Source organism: Gadus morhua, chromosome 4, assembly GCF_902167405.1.
Source record: "Gadus morhua chromosome 4, gadMor3.0, whole genome shotgun sequence".
Classification (NCBI taxonomy): Eukaryota; Metazoa; Chordata; class Actinopteri; order Gadiformes; family Gadidae; genus Gadus; species Gadus morhua.
Window position 1 is genome coordinate 4,368,899 of NC_044051.1, and position 17,500 is coordinate 4,386,398.

The 17,500-nt window shown below is 46.1% G+C and overlaps 2 protein-coding genes across 5 annotated transcripts in view; one reads left to right on the forward strand and one right to left on the reverse strand.

The window, feature by feature from the left end:
• The window catches only part of phf21b (PHD finger protein 21B), a 77,237-nt gene extending 64,625 nt beyond the window's left edge, over window positions 1-12,612 (forward strand). For 2 of the 3 annotated variants that reach the window (XM_030355034.1, XM_030355036.1), the window contains exons 4-14: window positions 37-129; window positions 3,588-4,178; window positions 4,712-4,852; window positions 6,387-6,438; window positions 6,714-6,790; window positions 7,209-7,260; window positions 7,967-7,989; window positions 9,318-9,476; window positions 10,038-10,104; window positions 10,281-10,384; window positions 11,383-12,612. In XM_030355034.1, coding sequence (XP_030210894.1) covers window positions 37-129; window positions 3,588-4,178; window positions 4,712-4,852; window positions 6,387-6,438; window positions 6,714-6,790; window positions 7,209-7,260; window positions 7,967-7,989; window positions 9,318-9,476; window positions 10,038-10,104; window positions 10,281-10,384; window positions 11,383-11,724 — 1,701 coding nt within the window. In that variant the 3' untranslated portion in view covers window positions 11,725-12,612. The remainder of the gene's footprint in view (window positions 1-36; window positions 130-3,587; window positions 4,179-4,711; window positions 4,853-6,386; window positions 6,439-6,713; window positions 6,791-7,208; window positions 7,261-7,966; window positions 7,990-9,317; window positions 9,477-10,037; window positions 10,105-10,280; window positions 10,385-11,382) is intronic. The other variant, XM_030355035.1, reaches the window with a different exon arrangement.
• Window positions 12,613-15,355: 2,743 nt separating this feature from the next.
• LOC115542694 (rho GTPase-activating protein 8) overlaps window positions 15,356-17,500 on the reverse strand; it is a 35,047-nt gene continuing 32,902 nt past the window's right edge. For both annotated transcript variants that reach the window (XM_030355066.1, XM_030355065.1), the window contains exon 13: window positions 15,356-16,725. In XM_030355066.1, coding sequence (XP_030210926.1) covers window positions 16,531-16,725 — 195 coding nt within the window. In that variant the 3' untranslated portion in view covers window positions 15,356-16,530. The remainder of the gene's footprint in view (window positions 16,726-17,500) is intronic.

Consider the following 17,500-nt stretch of genomic DNA (forward strand, 5'->3'; position numbering starts at 1 on the left):
TCTCTCTCTCTCTATGTCTTTGTCTCTCGCCCGCAGATGCTTGGAGCACTGACAACATCGCCCATCAAGGTGCCTCAAGTGAGCTCTCTGCACAGGCTGGCAGGACAAGCACCAACAGTGATACCTCAGGTGTGTACTCACACGCATACAGACTCACACACATACACACTATCTCTCACATAGGTACTCTCTCTCCCATACCCTCTCTCTTTCTCTTTCTCTCTCATGCACTTTTTCTCAAACACACACACACACACACACACACACACACACACACACACACACACACACACACACACACACACACACACACACACACACACTTTATGCCACCAAACACAACCTCCATGAACCTTCACTTGATCTCCAGTTTGCTGAAGTCTAAGATATCTTTAGAGAAGTAGCAATATCAATATTCAATTTCCTGATAGTCATCATTCATTCAACCAATGTCATGCGGTTGTTTTTTTTTCAGCGGTATTTCATATGTATGTGGTTCAGCAAATCAAAGCTGAATCATTCCTGGCATCTGTGTGCGTGTGTGTGTGTGTATGTTTGTGTATTTGAGTGTGTGTTTGTGTGTTTAATAGATCAAGGGAGCCTTTAGAGTGGTGGTGGTTTTGTGTGTATGCGTGTGTTTGTGTGTTTGCGTGGAGCGAGTTGTGTGGGTGGAGGGGGTTCTCCTGTCCTTGCTTCCAAGGGATTTAAGTACACTCCAAGGCTCCATCTGCACAGACACAAAGACACAGACACACAACACACACACACACACACACACACACACACACACACACACACACACACACACACACACACACACACACACACACACAAACAGAAGATCAAAACTTTACATGAGGATAAGCTCCTGTAAATGGAAGTGGATCTGAGATATGTAGGAATAAAATAGGATTACAATGATTGAATGAATGATGGAAATACTAAATAGGCCTATGCATGAATAGGAATTTAAAAGAATTGAAAACATCAAAAAGGAGAAACGATTTACACACACACGACTGTTCATAAAAAAAAGATACATACACAGGATTTGAGCAATGGAAATGTAAACACACAATGAAACACTATTGACCGTTTGGCCGTCAACATTATTGATCTAATATGCTACACTATACATGACATTATGCATTATGCTTATGTTTATCGACTGACGCTATGCAAAACAGAGCTGGATAGATACCAGCGTGGCTCTCCTCCCGGCCTGCAGAGCACAGAGCCGGCCACAAGGTGGCAGCGCAGTCCACGTGTGCACCTGCCGACCTCCCCTCTCTTCCACTCGTTTATCTCTCCTGTCACGCTGCACACTAGATCAAACATGGCCGACACTGAACTAATATTGTGTCCTTGTGTGTGGCCGATATGTAGGAGGACAAACTGGTTAGTGTGACGGTTTCTTTCGGGAAATTGGCTTCCCCCCCCCCCCCCCCGACGCACACGCACTCGCACAAACACACATGAGCACACACACACACACACACACACACACACACACACACACACACACACACACACACACACACACACACACACACACACACACAGCCTAGCCACCACATCCCCCACCTTATATCCTCCAGACAGGCACCATCCGCCCCTGGTCCCGCCCCCTCTCCTCTGATTGGCCGCTGTGGCCACATTGAAAGCCTGCTCACGTCCAGACACGCTTCAACTCTCACGGGACCGCGGCAGCATCTGTCTCCGCGTGTGTGTGTGTGTGTGTGTGTGTGTGTGTGTGTGTGTGTGTGTGTGTGTGTGTGTGTGTGTGTGTGTGTGTGTGCGCGTGTGTGTGCACACATCTTTGTGTGTGTGTTTTTGTACATCTGTGTGTGTGTGTGTGTGTGTGTGTGTGTGTGTGTGTGTGTGTGTGTGTGTGTGTGTGTGTGTGTGAGAGGGAGAGGGAGAGAGATAATTATTAGAGTGGACCTGACATGGACTCTTTGTCCATGGGCTTCTCTCCCCCGTGTCTGAGGGAGACGCCAGGTCATCCAGGCAGCTCCCACGTGCACACTCCTGTCCTGTGCACGTCACAGTCACTCACGTTGTTTATTATTGTTACCACGCCACTCAAACAGCAGGATAGCTTTGGAGAAAAAGATCTAAACCAGAGGGTGCGATGTGTGTCTGTTTGTGTGTGTCTGTGAGTGTTTGTTTATCCGTGCGCGTGTGTTTGTTTGTGTGCGTGTGTGTTTGTTTATGTGTGCATGCGGGCGAGTGCAGTTGACATGCGTTTGTGTTTGTGTGTCTGTTTGTGTGCGTGCTTGTGTGTGTGTGCATGTACGCGTGCATGGGTCGGTTTGTGTTGTGTCCGTGCGTGTGTGTCTCTTGTTTGTGTTTGTGTGTGTGTGTGTGTGTGTGTGTGTGTGAGATGCGTTGAGTAAGTTTAAAGGCAGGGCCTTCTCCACGTTATTCATTATTGAAAGTTACAAAGTGTTCCGTTGGCAGGGCCTGGGTTAACCACACATTAATAAGACAGAGTGGGACCCATCACGATTTGGATACACTATGGACCTTCTTCTACCTTCACACACAACACAACTAATCTTCCCACAATGCATCTCCTCTTATCTTAATCTGCTCGGCAAGGACAAACATTATTCATTATTCATCACAGAGCTGCACTGACAGCGGCAGCCTGGTAACGCAGAACCGCTGTCAGAGTTGGAATAAACAAACACAATAAGTTTGATTTGGGGTACATATCTACAGCGTGTCGGTTTGAATAAGCTGTTATCTTCTGGGTACAAAACTGAGTCTTGTATCCAAAAAGGATGAGTCCAAATAAGATGAGTCCAAAAAATGTTGAGTCCAAAAAAGATTAGAGAGTTGGAATCAACCCAGTTTTGTACCCTTACTTTCTAGAACAGTTTGTGTGTGTGTGCATGTACGTGTGCATGGGTCGGTTTGTGTGTGTGTGTGTGTGTGTGTGTGTGTGTGTGTGTGTGTGTGTGTGTATGTGTGTGTGTGTGTGTGTGTGTGTGTGTGTGTGTGTGTGTGTGTGTGTGTGTGTGTGTGTGTTAGGGGTGTAACGATTCATGCAATGCATCGATGAATCGATTGTCAGTCCTACCGATTCAACTAAATCGATCTGCTAAAATAAATAAATAGAATGAATCGCTTTGGCTTCACCAATAATCGATATAAATGCTTTAAATCGTATGAATCGATTATGATTAATGTTTTAAAACTTAGTTTACACGTTTATTTTGTGAAATGCAGCTCGGTAATCCGTAACACTGTCATCAGCTACTCAGCTCATTTTTTCACCTTTCAGAAGAATACAGAGAGTCTCAATCACATTATTGCATGTTTATTACACGGATATAGAATTTTGGTTCAAAGTTACTGAATCGAATCGTGGTTTACAGAATCGAAATAATTGTCCTTGAATCGAATCGCCAACTACTGAATCGTTAATCGAATCGAATCGTATGAAGCCAAAGATTCACACCCCTAGTGTGTGTGTGTGTGTGTGTGTGTGTGTGTGTGTGTGTGTGTGGATAGGAGTATCTATCTATCTATGTCCCGCTAACCCCCTGGTACTGTCCCCCCCACCCCCCCCTGTCCAGGTCAGGCCAAAGACCCAGATCCCTGACAGCCTGCCCCACACCCCCTGCCAGGACCTCCAGCCCCTCAGCCTGCAGAAGGCCACCACCCTGTCGGGCCCCCGCAGCAAGGGCCCCGCTCTGCCCACCGCCAACTGCACCTTCAGCCCCGAGCACCGGTCCAACGGCGGCCAGGGAGACCCCTCGGCCCCCCCGGCTCCTCCTCCTCCTCCTCCACCACCTCCTCCTCCTCCTCCTCCACCTCCACCTCCTTCAGCCCCGCCCGCCCCCTCCCACCTCCTGGTGCCCACCCCGGCGGCGGCGAAGGCCCAGGACCTGTCATCGGGGGGGGGTCAGGAGTCCAGCGGCGTCCCACCGAAGGCCAGCACCCCCGTGGGGCCCGGGGTGGCGTTGGCTCTCATCACGACCTCTTCCTCCTCCTCCTCCGCCTCCGCCTCCGCCTCCGCCTCCTCCTCCACCTCCTCCTCCTCCACCTCCCCCTCCTCCTCCTCCCGCTCCCCCGTGGTGGCGTCGACCGCCGCCAGTAGCGGCGTGGTGGCCGTCGGAGAGGCGCTGGTCAAAGTGCAGCCGCTGCTGTTCAGCGCAGACAGCAAGGTGAGGTTTAACGTTTGACCTCCGGTGGCTGATGGTCAACCGTTGGCTATTACACTGTCCCACCTGCCCTAAGCTTTGCTAACTAGCGTTTAGAATGTGGTCCTTTTCTCGCTATGGGCTTCTCTTCTGAATGTATTTCTTCTAGTTAGTGAGGTCTGTGTTACTGAAATGTGTGTTCTTGTCAAATGTTAAACTGTAGATGTGTATGGACAATTTGTTCAAATGCAATCAACCGCCTAGAAACCTCAGCTACAGCCCAAAATCAACAACAACAACGTCAACAGCCACCTAGCGTATTATTAACACAAATGTGAATTATTCAAAATGGTCAAACCTTTCTAACACATATCATCTGTGTGTGTGTGTGTCTGTGTGTGTCTGTGTGTGTGTGTGTGTGTGTATGTGTGTGTGTGTGTGCCCGTGCTCCTGTGTGTGTGTGTGTGTGTGTGTGTGTGTGTGTGTGTGTGTGTGTGTGTGTGTGTGTGTGTGTGTGTGTGTGTGTGTGTGTGTGTGTGGTGTGTTCTGCCCCCCAGGTCATAATCCTCCAGTCCCAGGCCCCCATCCGCTCCCCACGGGCCCAGGCCAGCACACCGTCCCTGGGGGGCAGCCCGGCCCGGTCGCCCCCCACCACCCCCACCCCCGCCGCCCCCAAGAAGGACGAAGAAGACCCAGAGGTGAGGAGGAGGTCGCCGTGGTGATCTGTGGGATGAGGACGCTCTCTCAATACTCATCCCCCCCAAACCGCCTTAGAACCCCCGAACCGGTTTAGTCCAGTGTATGATCAGCGTTGTACATCGCTCAACAGAGACGTATAACGACCGCAACTCTTGATTTAGAGACAAACACAATCACCGCTAGACTATGCTGAACCCATTTAATTTAATTGATGGGCTTTTTCTGACATTATTTTCTTGATCTCAAGCTGGCGTGAATCAGCCGTTCAATAGGTTGTATAACAGAACCGTTCTATCTATTTTTGTGTTTCTACATTTTTCTAATTGCATTTTAGACCAGTATTACAAGCGGTTTGGTTGAATCATGACCCATTTACTGTGGGATACTTAACAGATAGCGAGTCTCCTGCCAACACGCAGCCTTTCCCAAGATTCCTCCACAACATTCTCTCTGTTCCTCCTAAAAACAAGACAAGACTTAACAAACCCAACTGGAAACGTCCGGTTTCAAGTGAACAGCGAAAGCGGGGTTTCCGCCATTTTGTCCATCAAATCAACCGACAAATGTTCCCAACCGCCAAGTCTCTCGTTCGTGTTGCTTCGTTCTGGTCGAACACGACCCCGGAATCGGCGCTGATGTTTATCTCGTCAACGCTGATCTGATCTCGGTTAACTGATCCAATTATTCCGACTGATAATCCCAGATAATCTCCGAGCCCACCCCGATGATGTCACGTTTATCCTCTGGATAGTCAGACCCCTACACCCTCCATGCTTGCGAGAGCTGTATGTGGTCAACATCCCACTCTTAATAAACACACAGACACAAAGACAGACAGACATACTGCAACTAAACATATCTATATATTAGGGATGCAGCGAATATTCGGCAACCGAAAATGTTCGGCCGAAAATGGCCCAAAACATAATTTTTGGTTTCGGCCGAAGGAGTAAAAGGGCCGAAAAAAATACACCGAACATTTTTTTTTGATAAAAAAATAAAATAAAAAATAACTAATTTATTTTAAGTTACATTGTTCTTAAATTCTTGCTATAAGGTCTGCTGGACTGTAAGAAAACGTTCAGTATTAAATAAATATTTTCTATCAAATTTGTAATTGATTTTTTTTATTGAAAAGCAAGACAAAAAAGTTTATAAAGGAAATTTAATTGTTTGATTTATGCAATGGTGAAAAATTAAAGAGTAAGGTTTCGGCTTTCGGCCAACTGTTTCAGTGTATTCGGTTTCGGCCAAGAATTTCATTTTGATGCATCCCTACTATATATTTTTCAAATATTATTTCAGATCCCTTCGTTAAATCTACTCCTATTGCAAATAGTGTTGCTTGTCTCTACCACAAAAACGTTTCTTCTTTTAAGTTTTTGATAGTTGATACTGTTGCTTTTTTTGTTTTGCGAGTTCAGTTTTACTGAACGATCCTGTATGTGATGTTTGTGTGTGACGAATAAAGTGGATGAATCTTGAATCAAACACGCCTGTTATTAATGCTACCGTGATCCTCGTCTGTTGCAGAAAATTGCCTTCATGGTTGCCCTCGGCCTAGTCACCACGGACTACTTGGAAGGTCAGTCTTTGTTGTTGTCGTTGTTTATTGATTTGTTTGAGGTAAATATTAAAAAAATCTGCAACTTTTGTTTCTTTGCATTCCTGTAAAACTTTAAAAACAACTCAAACAAACATTTTGGAAAAAGGGAATATAAATATATATTTTCTTATGTGTTTAGGCTTTTCATGTGTCTAAAAAAATATATATTTTTCACAAATTATGCAAAAAATGTGGTATACGTTGTCCATCCCATGCTGTTACTAACATGTCATAACATGGTGGCTGTGATGCAGAGCTCCAGACCAAGAGACAGGAGAGGAAGAGGCGGAGCACAGCCAACCCAGCGTACAGCGGCCTGTTTGAGCCCGAGGTGAGAGAGCCTCTTTGACCCACTGTTGGGACCAAGATGGCCGACAGAACAGAGAACCTCTGCTGAGGACCAGTTGGGACCAAGATGGCCGACAGAACCGCAATGTCATTCCAACTGTCTACCTGGATGGAATTTTATGAAAATAATTCTTCGCAAAGTTGCAGTTATGCTTTCTCTGGGGAAAAAAAACGCAGTGCTGCATTTTGGGATAATAAGAACATTTTATTTAAATGTCTTTGCAACTTATTCATAACTGTAGGTCTGTATCGTACTTTTCAGGGCCAATTTTAAACAATGTTTTATTCAACACTCATCTGTTTCGTAACTGAATTACTAAACTGTGACTCTTGCGAAATGGACGTTTTTAATATTCCAACTGGTCTAACTATTTCCATTTCTTTGCTCTTTGGCCTCTCAGCGCAAACGACTTGCATCAAACTACCTGAACAACCCCCTTTTCATGTCACAAGGTAACGCAAAAACCCTAACACACACACACAAACACATACGCATACGAGTACACGTATACACACACACAAACGCACACACACCAACACACACACACACGCACGCATACAAGTACACTTATACACACACACAAACGCACGCGCACACACCCACACGTACCTACACACTCTCGCATTAACATACACACACATTCTCACACGTGCACACACACATATACACACAGTCATACACACGCACACATACACATACATACTCAAACATACACCCACACACACACACATACAAGTACACATATACACATACTCAAACTCACACATTCACACAGTCATACACATACACACAAAGAAAGAGAACCTTCTCTTGATGAACGGATGCCCAGCGGTCGGGGAGGCTGTGGTTCTCGAGGCCCTTTGGTCGTTCTCTCCAAGCCTCTTCATTTGATCGTTGCCTCCTCATTGCATCGCTGCTTCGGGTGCATTCCAATTCTGTTGCCGTCCCAAAACCCGTGTGAATAACACGCACATGCTCTGTGTGAGCTGGACCCCTTTCTGCAGCGCATGCATGGCTTTACTGCTCCATCCTCCTCCACCCCCACCCTCCACCACCCCCACCCTGTGTCCGCACCCCCCCCCCCCCCCCCCCCCCCACCGCAACCCCCTGCCCCAGCAGTCTTACTAACCTGTGCTGTGCTTCCCATCCACACGCTAGACACAGAGGATCTCTGCTGGAAGGTACGTACCCCACCCCTGATGACAGGACGAGTGTGTGTGTGTGTGTGTGTGTGTGTGTGTGTGTGTGTGTGTAGGCAGCTATATATGTGGCCTGTGCGTCTGTGTCGGTCACTGCATCTGTGTGTATGTGTATCTGTGTGTGTGTAGGTTTATTTGTGTGTGTGTGTGTGTGTGTGTGTGTGTCGGTGCATGTGTGTGTAGGTAGGTCTATCTGTGTGTGTGCATCTGTGCGTCACCCACTCCCAAAGATGAACCCAAAGTAGGTTTATCTTTGGGTGTGTGTCTGGTTGAGTGCACCTGTGTGGGTGTGTGTGTTTGTGTGTTGTGTGATCTGATATCTTATTTATGTCATTTCCACAGACAGAGGGGGAAGTTCCTTTGTATGTAGTATATAAACTTCATGTACTATATGAAGTATATTTTATATAGTTGATCAAGTATAGATAGACAGATTGATAGCGTGATAGATCAATAGTTAGATAGAGAGCAATAGTTAGATAGAGAGTGATAGAGTGATCGATATTTAGATAGAGTGTTAGACTGTTCAATAGTTAGATAGATGGAGTAGATTCCAATAGATTGAAATGAAAGTGAATAAAAAATGGGAAAATAGTTTGACTCCAACCAACCTCGACTCCAACCTTCCCAGACTCCGTGGTGGAACTCCTCATGTAGGAACACGCTTTTGTGCTCCCATGAGCTCTGCCAATTCAGAGCGCATTTACCTAGCGTCGGTCGGCCCTCTCTCTCCCAGCGGGCGAGCTGAGATCTGCCCTGAACACCAGTTGGCTCTCGGCCCTCTCACAGGCCTGCCCTCTGAAGCTCTAACCGACCGACGGAGAGATTAGGGCTGTAATGAAAACGCCCACACTGGAGAATCACACTGCGTATACTAGCATGGACTCTTGAGTGCCACAGTGTTGGTCTATGATATTAAAGTTAGGGGTGTTGGGGATGGATGAGTTGGCGAAGTGGGGGCGACGGCTTTGAATCTACCTTTAATAATGGCTCTGAGTTAGTTATGGAAAGGTGGGTGTGATGTGCAGTGTGGAAGGCCTGGCTATAGCAGCAATAGATGTACTATAGAGTTAGAGAAAGAAGGAACGAAAGAAAGAAAAAAAGAGAGAAAACGAATGAAAGAAAGAGAATGAAAGAAAGAACGAAAGAAAGAAAAATAAAATGAAAGAAAACTTAGGAAGGAAGGAAGAAAGAACGAAAGAATGAAAGAAAGACACAAAGAAAGAAACTAAGAAAATATAAAACGAAAGAAAACTCCAAGATAACGGGTTGCCATTTTGTTTGTTGTTGTTCTGTTGTTGTTTTCGAAGGAGGACTTGGAGCACGACGAGCACTGCTCCGTCTGCAAGGAGGAGGGTGAGCTCCAGCCCTGTCACAACTGCACCCGCGCCTACCACCCCGACTGCCTGCAGCCCCCCCTCAAAACCCCCCCGCGGGCCGCCTGGTACTGCCCCAAGTGCCAGAAGAAGGTACGAACGCCCGCGCGGTCCACGGTCGCTAAGTCTGATACGCTTAACGACGACCATGTTATTCATACAGCACTTCCTATCGCGAGCCATCTCAGAGTGAGACGGCTAATCCCAAACTGCTCCTTAATAATATGTGTCTCGACTCGGACTCAGAAACAGCATGCTGGGTAACTACGTTAATGTCCCCCTGCTAAGGGAATGATTTACACTCACTCCTCTTAAGAAGGGAGTCGGTCCAGAGCTCCACTTCTGTGGCGACGACTCCTGGCTCCGTCTAAACCAAACGTAGTCCTAGTCGTAGTTCTAGTCTCTGACGTAACAAGGGCGGCATATGGCTTAGGAGGTTGAGCGGGTTGGCTGGTAACCGGAAGGTTGCTAGTTCGATCCCCGGCTCCTCCTAGCCGAGGTGTCCCTGAGCGAGATACTGCCGTCGGTGTGTGAATGTGTGTATGAAAGTTTGGCAATATTGTAAACACTTTGAGTGGCCACTGGTTATAGAGTATATAAATGCGGTATAAATGCAGTCCATTCACCGTTTAACACCGTTCTCGCTTCCTGCAGGTTCTTAACAAGGAGAACATGTCCTGGCCGCAGAACTTTGTCCAGTCCTACGTGACACACAAGACAGGTGAGGATTCGCCCTCCGGCTTATGTTGCATTATCTTCTGGATTAAAAAAGTGCATCAGACGTCGCAAGCCTCTCCGTTCCCTGTACTGACGGACGACGTGTGTTCTTTGTGTTTGTGTCTGTGGATTGTTTGCGTCTTCCCCCCCCCCCCCCCCTGCGTGTGATTGGACGAGCAGTGAGGCAGGAGGAAAAGAGGAGGCTTCTGAGGAGGAACACGGAGCTGAAGAAGGAGTGCGCTCACCTGGAGGAGCAGGACAAGATGCTGAACAAGTCTCTCGAGGTGAGGAGGAGTGACGTGGCTGAGACGGAGCTCATGATGCAAACCCCGGCGCCCCGTTAACCGGTCGGTCGGGATCAGGAGTTATTCAGGGAGCTTTTATCATGTCACAATAAAAAAGGGTTTCGCCTTTTTGCTTGAATTGAGAAAAAGCTGAACTCAAACCGTTGTTTGCACAACGCCTTAACGACCCGACCACTCCCTGCACATATTTGGAAGTAAAATGTTTAAAAAATAGTATTTAATCATCATTTGGTAAGATTAAGTTACCCTCTTTGTTGATATGTTTAAAGGGGCTTTTGGACTTGGATGGAGAGGAGAGGGGATAGAGAGAGAGGAGAGGGGAGAGAGAGGGGAGAGAGAGGGAGTAGAGGGGAGAGAGAGAGAGAGAGAGAGAGAGAGAGAGAGAGAGAGAGAGAGAGAGAGAGAGAGAGAGAGAGAGAGAGAGAGAGAGAGAGAGAGAGAGAGAGAGAGAGAGAGAGGGGGGAGAGAGAGAGAGAGAGAGAGGGAGTAGAGGGGAGAGAGAGAGAGAGAGAGGAGAGAGAGAGGGAGTAGAGGGGTGAGAGAGGAGAGGGGAGAGAGAGAGGAGAGGGAGGAGAGGAGAGAGAGAGGAGAGGGAGGAGAGGAGAGAGAGAGAGAGAGAGAGAGAGAGAGAGAGAGAGAGAGAAGAGGGAGGAGAGGAGAGAGAGAGGGAGAGAGAGAGAGAGAGAGAGAGAGAGAGAGAGAGAGAGAGAGAGAGAGAAGAGGGAGGAGAGGAGAGAGAGAGGGAGAGAGAGAGAAGAGAGAGAGGGAGTAGAGGGGAGAGAGAGGGAGGAGAGGGGAGAGAGAGGGGAGGAGGAGGAGAGGAGATAAAGGATATGTAGAATAGGAACGCAGGCCGGAATCAAACCAGGTTCCTTGCGGCGGTTCATCAACGTTGTCGATCAGCCACAGTTCACCCTTGTCACACAGAGCGCCTCCTCACCGTTGCCTCCTCCCGCCTTCCCCCCTCCTCCCTGCAGCAGTGCATGGACGTGCGGGAGCGCCTGCTGGGCCAGCAGCGCAGCACCCAGGCCTCCCTGGAGCGGGTCAAGGCCCTGATCCGCCTCATCCAGCGGGACCAGGTCCTCCAGGTCACCATGACCGCCACCACCACCGCCAAGGCCCCCCTGCTCTCGCTGCCCTGGATCAAGCCGGCCAGCGCCACCAGCACCACCACCAGCACCACCAGCAGCGGCGGCGGCGGCGGCGTCAGCGCCAACGCCGCCATCACCCTGGGCCCGGCCACCGCCACCGCCATCGCCTCGATCCCCGTCGGACCCTCGGCGCTGCTCCAGAGGGGCCAGGCCCAGGGCAACAACTAGGGCGCGGAGCTGCCCGCTAGCTAGCGCGTAGCCGCCGCCGCGACGAGCTAGCTGGGGAGTAGCCTTGACGAGTGAGCTAGCTAGCTAGCTAGGAGATTAACCGCAGCAGCCAACAGCAGCTTTGGCTCGTTGGTTAGCAGCCGCGACTGCTAGCTGGTTAGAAGCAGCAACAGCTAGCTGGTTAGCAGAAGCTATGGCTAGCTGTTTAGCCGCAGCAACGGCTAGCTAGCTAGCTAGCAGCAGCAAAAGCAGACACGTGCAGCCGTCTCTGGTCTCAGCCAAATGTCGAGGGAAAAGATGTTTTCTTTCTTTTTCTAACACATACGAGATACCATCGTTGCCACCGAATAATACCGACCCATTTTTTCATCTTCAGAAGTGTCATGGATTAAAACAAAAAAGCAACAAGATAACTTTTAACAAAAGAGAGCCTATATCCTCCACTCAGTCCATGATATAGTATTTTTTAAACCCAACACCTACAGTGCTTACGAGATTTCTTTTTTTAATTATTTATTTTCTATTTATTAACGTTCTTGGCCTTAATGTATTTATTACAAGAATTTAAGATTTACCACGCTGCCACAGGAAGTTGTGGACAAAGTATTTCGCCGCAGCCCAAATATATTTCCTCTTACAAAAGAAAAACGACGAGAAAAAAAAATGCGAAGAAAAAAAAGAGAAAAAAAACCCGGAAAAAAACAAACACACAGGTATAATTATTGTTCTACGTATAGTGAGAGAGAACATTAGAGTAGGCGTAGTCACGGAAACGCAACGGCGGGAGCGTTGGAGGGGGGAGGAGGGGGACTGTACATTGACGTTGGCTAGGAGGGGCTCCTGAGGACGGTGTCTGCCATAATAATTCAGGTGTATGAGGTATCTGTGTGTGTGGGGGGGGTTGAGGGGGAGGGGTGGGGGGGGTTGGGTGTTTTTGTTGTGTATGTACTGCAAAAATGCATACGAGCCTTCTAAACAAAACAAAAAAAACAGAGGATACCTTCTTTTTTTTTTTTTTTCAGTATTAATAGAGTTAAAAAAAGTCAGAGTCAAAAAAGTATTTAAGATAAACTAAAAAGAAATTAGCATTTGTAGTGGAGATTTTAGTATTTTCATGCCAATGCCTGTTGATACATATAAGTTGGGAGTATTTGGAGGATGGGGGGGGGGGCGGGGGTCATTGTGTACATATGTTGTATTATTCTGATTACTACTACTACTACTACTATTACTACAACTGCAGGTCTTTCTGTCGTTCAGATTTACTGGATTCACACATTTTTCCTGACGTATTCACGCCTTCCTTTTCCTTCGCCATTGCACTCCAATAACGGGACATTTCCACAGATCAACCCAGTTGTTTTCTTTCTTTCTTTCATTTCTTTTTTTTTTACCAGTATAGAACATATGCCAAAAAAGAAAAAGGAAACCATTCATTTTTGTACTGGGAGTGTGGGTGGAGGGGGGGGGGGTGGCAGGGGGCAGGGGGGGTGATCATGACTGGGAACTTTTTGTATTTGTATAGTTATTTTATTCCCTGCCTATTTTATATTTTATGCTTTTGACGCTTTGGAAAAGAACAATTGAGTTGCAATGTTTTTCTTCTTCAACAAATTGACATTTCATAGAGGAGGGAGGCCCTGTCTAATTCACATTCAAGTCAGACTAATGAACACTGCCTCGAGGAGACGCAACTAGTTTTAGAGCGATGGCAACACGAAGCACGGAGAAAGGTGTCGACAGATCTTTTTGGGTGGGGGCGTAGTGGGCGGGGGGGGGTGGGGGTGGTGGTGTCAGTGGACCTAGTCAATTGAAGGTAGTTTGTTCTTGAGATTGATGGCTTGTTGTTGAGCCTGTCTGTTTTTCCGACAGGAGGGCTGCCGTCATGATTGATTTGTAGGAGTCCTTACCGCAGAGCTTGTCTTCCTACCGGTCCGTTAAATGGGCTTTTAAGTTTTTTACTTTTTTGATTTTTTACTTTCACTTTCGCTTTCGTTTTTATTATTCTTTTTCACTTTATATCATGCTCTTATCAAAATCAGTGGCAGGATCCCACTTTGCAACGTGAAAAAAAATGCACAAACATTTTCCAATATCATTGTTTTTATTACCTTTTGCATTCTTTTCCCCGAAAAGGAAAGACAATTTACGTACTTTATTATCATTGACATTGGACTGAACATTACTTGGGCTAGGGGGGACAGTTTAAAGACAGTAAGCCCCAGACATTGAATTCCTGGTGAGCTGTACTTGTAAGAGAAAGTGTAGCTTCTCTCAGTCATATCAACATTACTTGTGTTTGGTGTCTAAAATTCTTCAAAGTGCTCAAAAGATCAAAGCTGTTACAGGGGAGGAGTCAAGAGTTTCCATCATTGGGGGAGAAAAATCACCGTAGAACACTTTAATTTACCAGCATACTCACACAAACAACAACAGTAGAAGGTCCACATATCACTAGACAGCTGTGTGAGGCAGTTGATTGGCAATGAAAGGAGTTCAACTTTTGTGTTCATTTCCTCCTTGTACTACAAAATGGTGTTCAGGGACATTTTTGCCAGTGTTTTCTTATATTTCATTTCTGTGTAAAAGTTCATTCTTTCTTTGAGGTGCAACGCCCCCTTTGTTGTCAAAGCAATACGACGCTTTCTCCTTCTCCAATTTCCTGTTACTTTTCCCGGTTGCAAAAATGGTTTATTATGGTTCTGCCTTGATGTGAAATAACTTTCCCTTTACCTGAAAGGCGTAACAGTACTTTGGAAGGACATGGATGCTTAAAAACTGTTATGTTGTTATTTTGTTGACGTACATGAGCTCCGGCTAATACAGTGAGCACTGTTGACCCCACGACCCCTGAACCCCCCCCTCCGAACAAATGCACAGATTCTGCCCGCGTCAGACCTTAACCACCATTTGAGCATAATATCAATAATGTCATAGCCATGCATCAATATGCTATTATGTTTGCCTTGATAGCTTAAAAAAAAAAAGGATATATCATGGAGATCTTTTGTAGAGGATAGGGGATTCGAGTCCACCGCCAAGTCATTTTGAGTTGTCACTGCCACAGAGACATGCAATTTTTTTGTTGTTATTTTTGTCGTTGTCTATTTCAGGGCCAAATGGGGGTTCCCTCCGGGATCGCAAACAGTCCAACAAAACCTAAACAAACACCAATACGAAAGGCTAGAATGTAAACACGTTTGATGCATATCGCACGGACCTGCAAGGGCTGTGTAAAATCCAGGAGACGCAAGAAATTCGAACCATAATAACTACTACTAGTAATTATAATTAAAGGGAACCTATTTTACAGCCAGGTTGGATGTCGCCATTACCCATCATGCCTCGGTGTACACGCCCACGTGTCCACAGCATATCTGCCGGTAAAATAGGGGCCCTTTAATAAAACTGAATCGGCTTCCTATCGGAAGGATGATTTGAAAGGTGATCATATCAAACACTCCCTTGCGCATGCCCCCCCCCCCCTCCATCAGACATTCACCACCACTCCATCAGAATCTTCTCCGGGAGAAACTGTGCAGTGCTTACCGCAAGACAGATCTATTTTTAAATACACGGAACGACAACACAAAACATTTGAACAACAAAATGAACAAAAAAAAGAATCAAAAACATTTTTATATTCTTTTATCAAGGAACAACAACAAAAGGCACGCTGATGTGGACGAAATAAGAAGAAGGGCAAAAAAACATTGGGGATTTTCTATTGTTTTGCGTTCGGTTATGCATTCTGGAGACTGTAATGTTGAATTTTTTATTTTTATGAAGCAATGACGAGCTGGTCGCCAGGGAACAATGTAAAAGACAACACAAAGATTTCCTAGCTTGGAAGAGAAACTCGTGTTTGTTCAAGAAGTAGTCGTCTTTATTTTCGTTGTCACGGAGACCGTCCAGTTGATAGGATGTCTAGGAAAAAAGTGTTTGTCTTAAATATGCCAATGTAGTTTTTATTTTTTATTTTCTTTCCTTTAATGATGCATTAAAAAAATAACGTTGATGGAAGTTGGTAAATGGTAAAGAGTAGTCTCACTTTTTTGTACCGAGTTCTTATGAAAAATGGAATCATTAATAAACAAATGTTAAGAACAAAAACTGTCTGGTGTTGCCACTCGTTTCTGGTTGTAACGTTACCGTGTGACACAAGTTCGGAAACGTCAACGGTGTAGTCATGGCGACGCTCATCACCAGGGACCTTGCTGATAATAAAGGTGCTTATATGTGTAGTAACAAACCCTCACTTTTTAATACATTTGTAAAATGAAGAGAAACAAAGCAAAATCACATAACACATTTTCAACATGTCATTGAAACACTGAAAAAGTACGGAATAATGGCAAATATGTAACAACACGTCGTTTTAGATTACAGGTGTGAGTGTGATTAGCCTTACAAGCCGTTTCGAAAAACCTGCCCCATATGACATCTCTAGTGGGCGTGTCCACCTAGATCTGTGCTGCGATAGATCAGTCTACCAACCTAACCAGTGGACTGAAGTAAACGTTCATCTATCAGGCACAGATCTAGGTGGACACGCCCACTAGTGATGTCATATGGGGCAGGTTTTCGAAACGGCTTGTATGGCTAATCCCGCTTACACCTGGTGGTATAATATGTCTCCTTTAACACTTTCCTCATCAAAGTCAACCGAAATGTCCCTTAAAACAGGAAAACCGGGACATCTCGGGCATGCTCATCGTCTTACCCAGGTCCGAACCGTTCAGTGGTTCGTCATAAAATACTTTATCTAGTTTGTCATAAAAAAACAAGACGTTGTCTCCCGTGTTTTCATGCCGTTGCCGTGCCGACCACGGGCTCCCGGAACACGGCGTCGCAGTGCTCGATGAGAATCTCGGTGAATACGTTGATGGGGGCCAGGGCGGAGAGGGACACGCTCCCCTTGGGGGGCCACAGCAGGTTCACGCCCAACACACACGCCAGGTTGGAGGGGCTCATCTTGTTCACGATGCTCTCCACGGACACCTGTCAGAACCGCAGTTGACGTTAGTGTTACAGTGAGCGTTAGCTTCAAAGTTAGCGGTTGAATAGCATCACAGCTAGCGTAAGCAACACAGTTAACGTTGGCGTTACAGCGAGCGTTAGCTTCAAAGTTAGCGGTTGAATAGCATCACAGCTAGCGTAAGCAACACAGTTAACGTTGGCGTTACAGCGAGCGTTAGCTTCAAAGTTAGCGGTTGAATAGCATCACACAGCTAGCGTAAGCAACACAGTTAATGTTAGCGTTACAGAGAGCGTTATCTTCAAAGTTAGCGGTTGAATAGCATCACACAGCTAGCGTAAGCAACACAGTTAACGTTAGCGTTACAGCGAGCGTTAGCTTCAAAGTTAGCGGTTGAATAGCATCACAGCTAGCGTAAGCAACACAGTTAACGTTAGCGTTACAGTGAGCGTTAGCTTCAAAGTCAGCGGTTGAATAGCATCACAGCTAGCGTAAGCAACACAGTTAACGTTAGTCGTAGTTATTGTTACACAGTGTTATAATCATTACTGAGGAGTTAATTATTATTATTTATTTTTTACATCTGAAGTGTAAACGACAAAGTTTATATAAAATGGAAAGTATAGTGGTATGATTTTTTTGTGACACCCCTGAAAACTGTCAACAAATGTATTTAACCAAATGTGTAATTTACCAAGGGTTCATTACACAAGTGTGTTCAATTACACAAGTTGGTTCAATTACAAAAGTGTGTAATTGATTGGTGTGTGATTAAATTACACAGTAACTGAAGGGGTA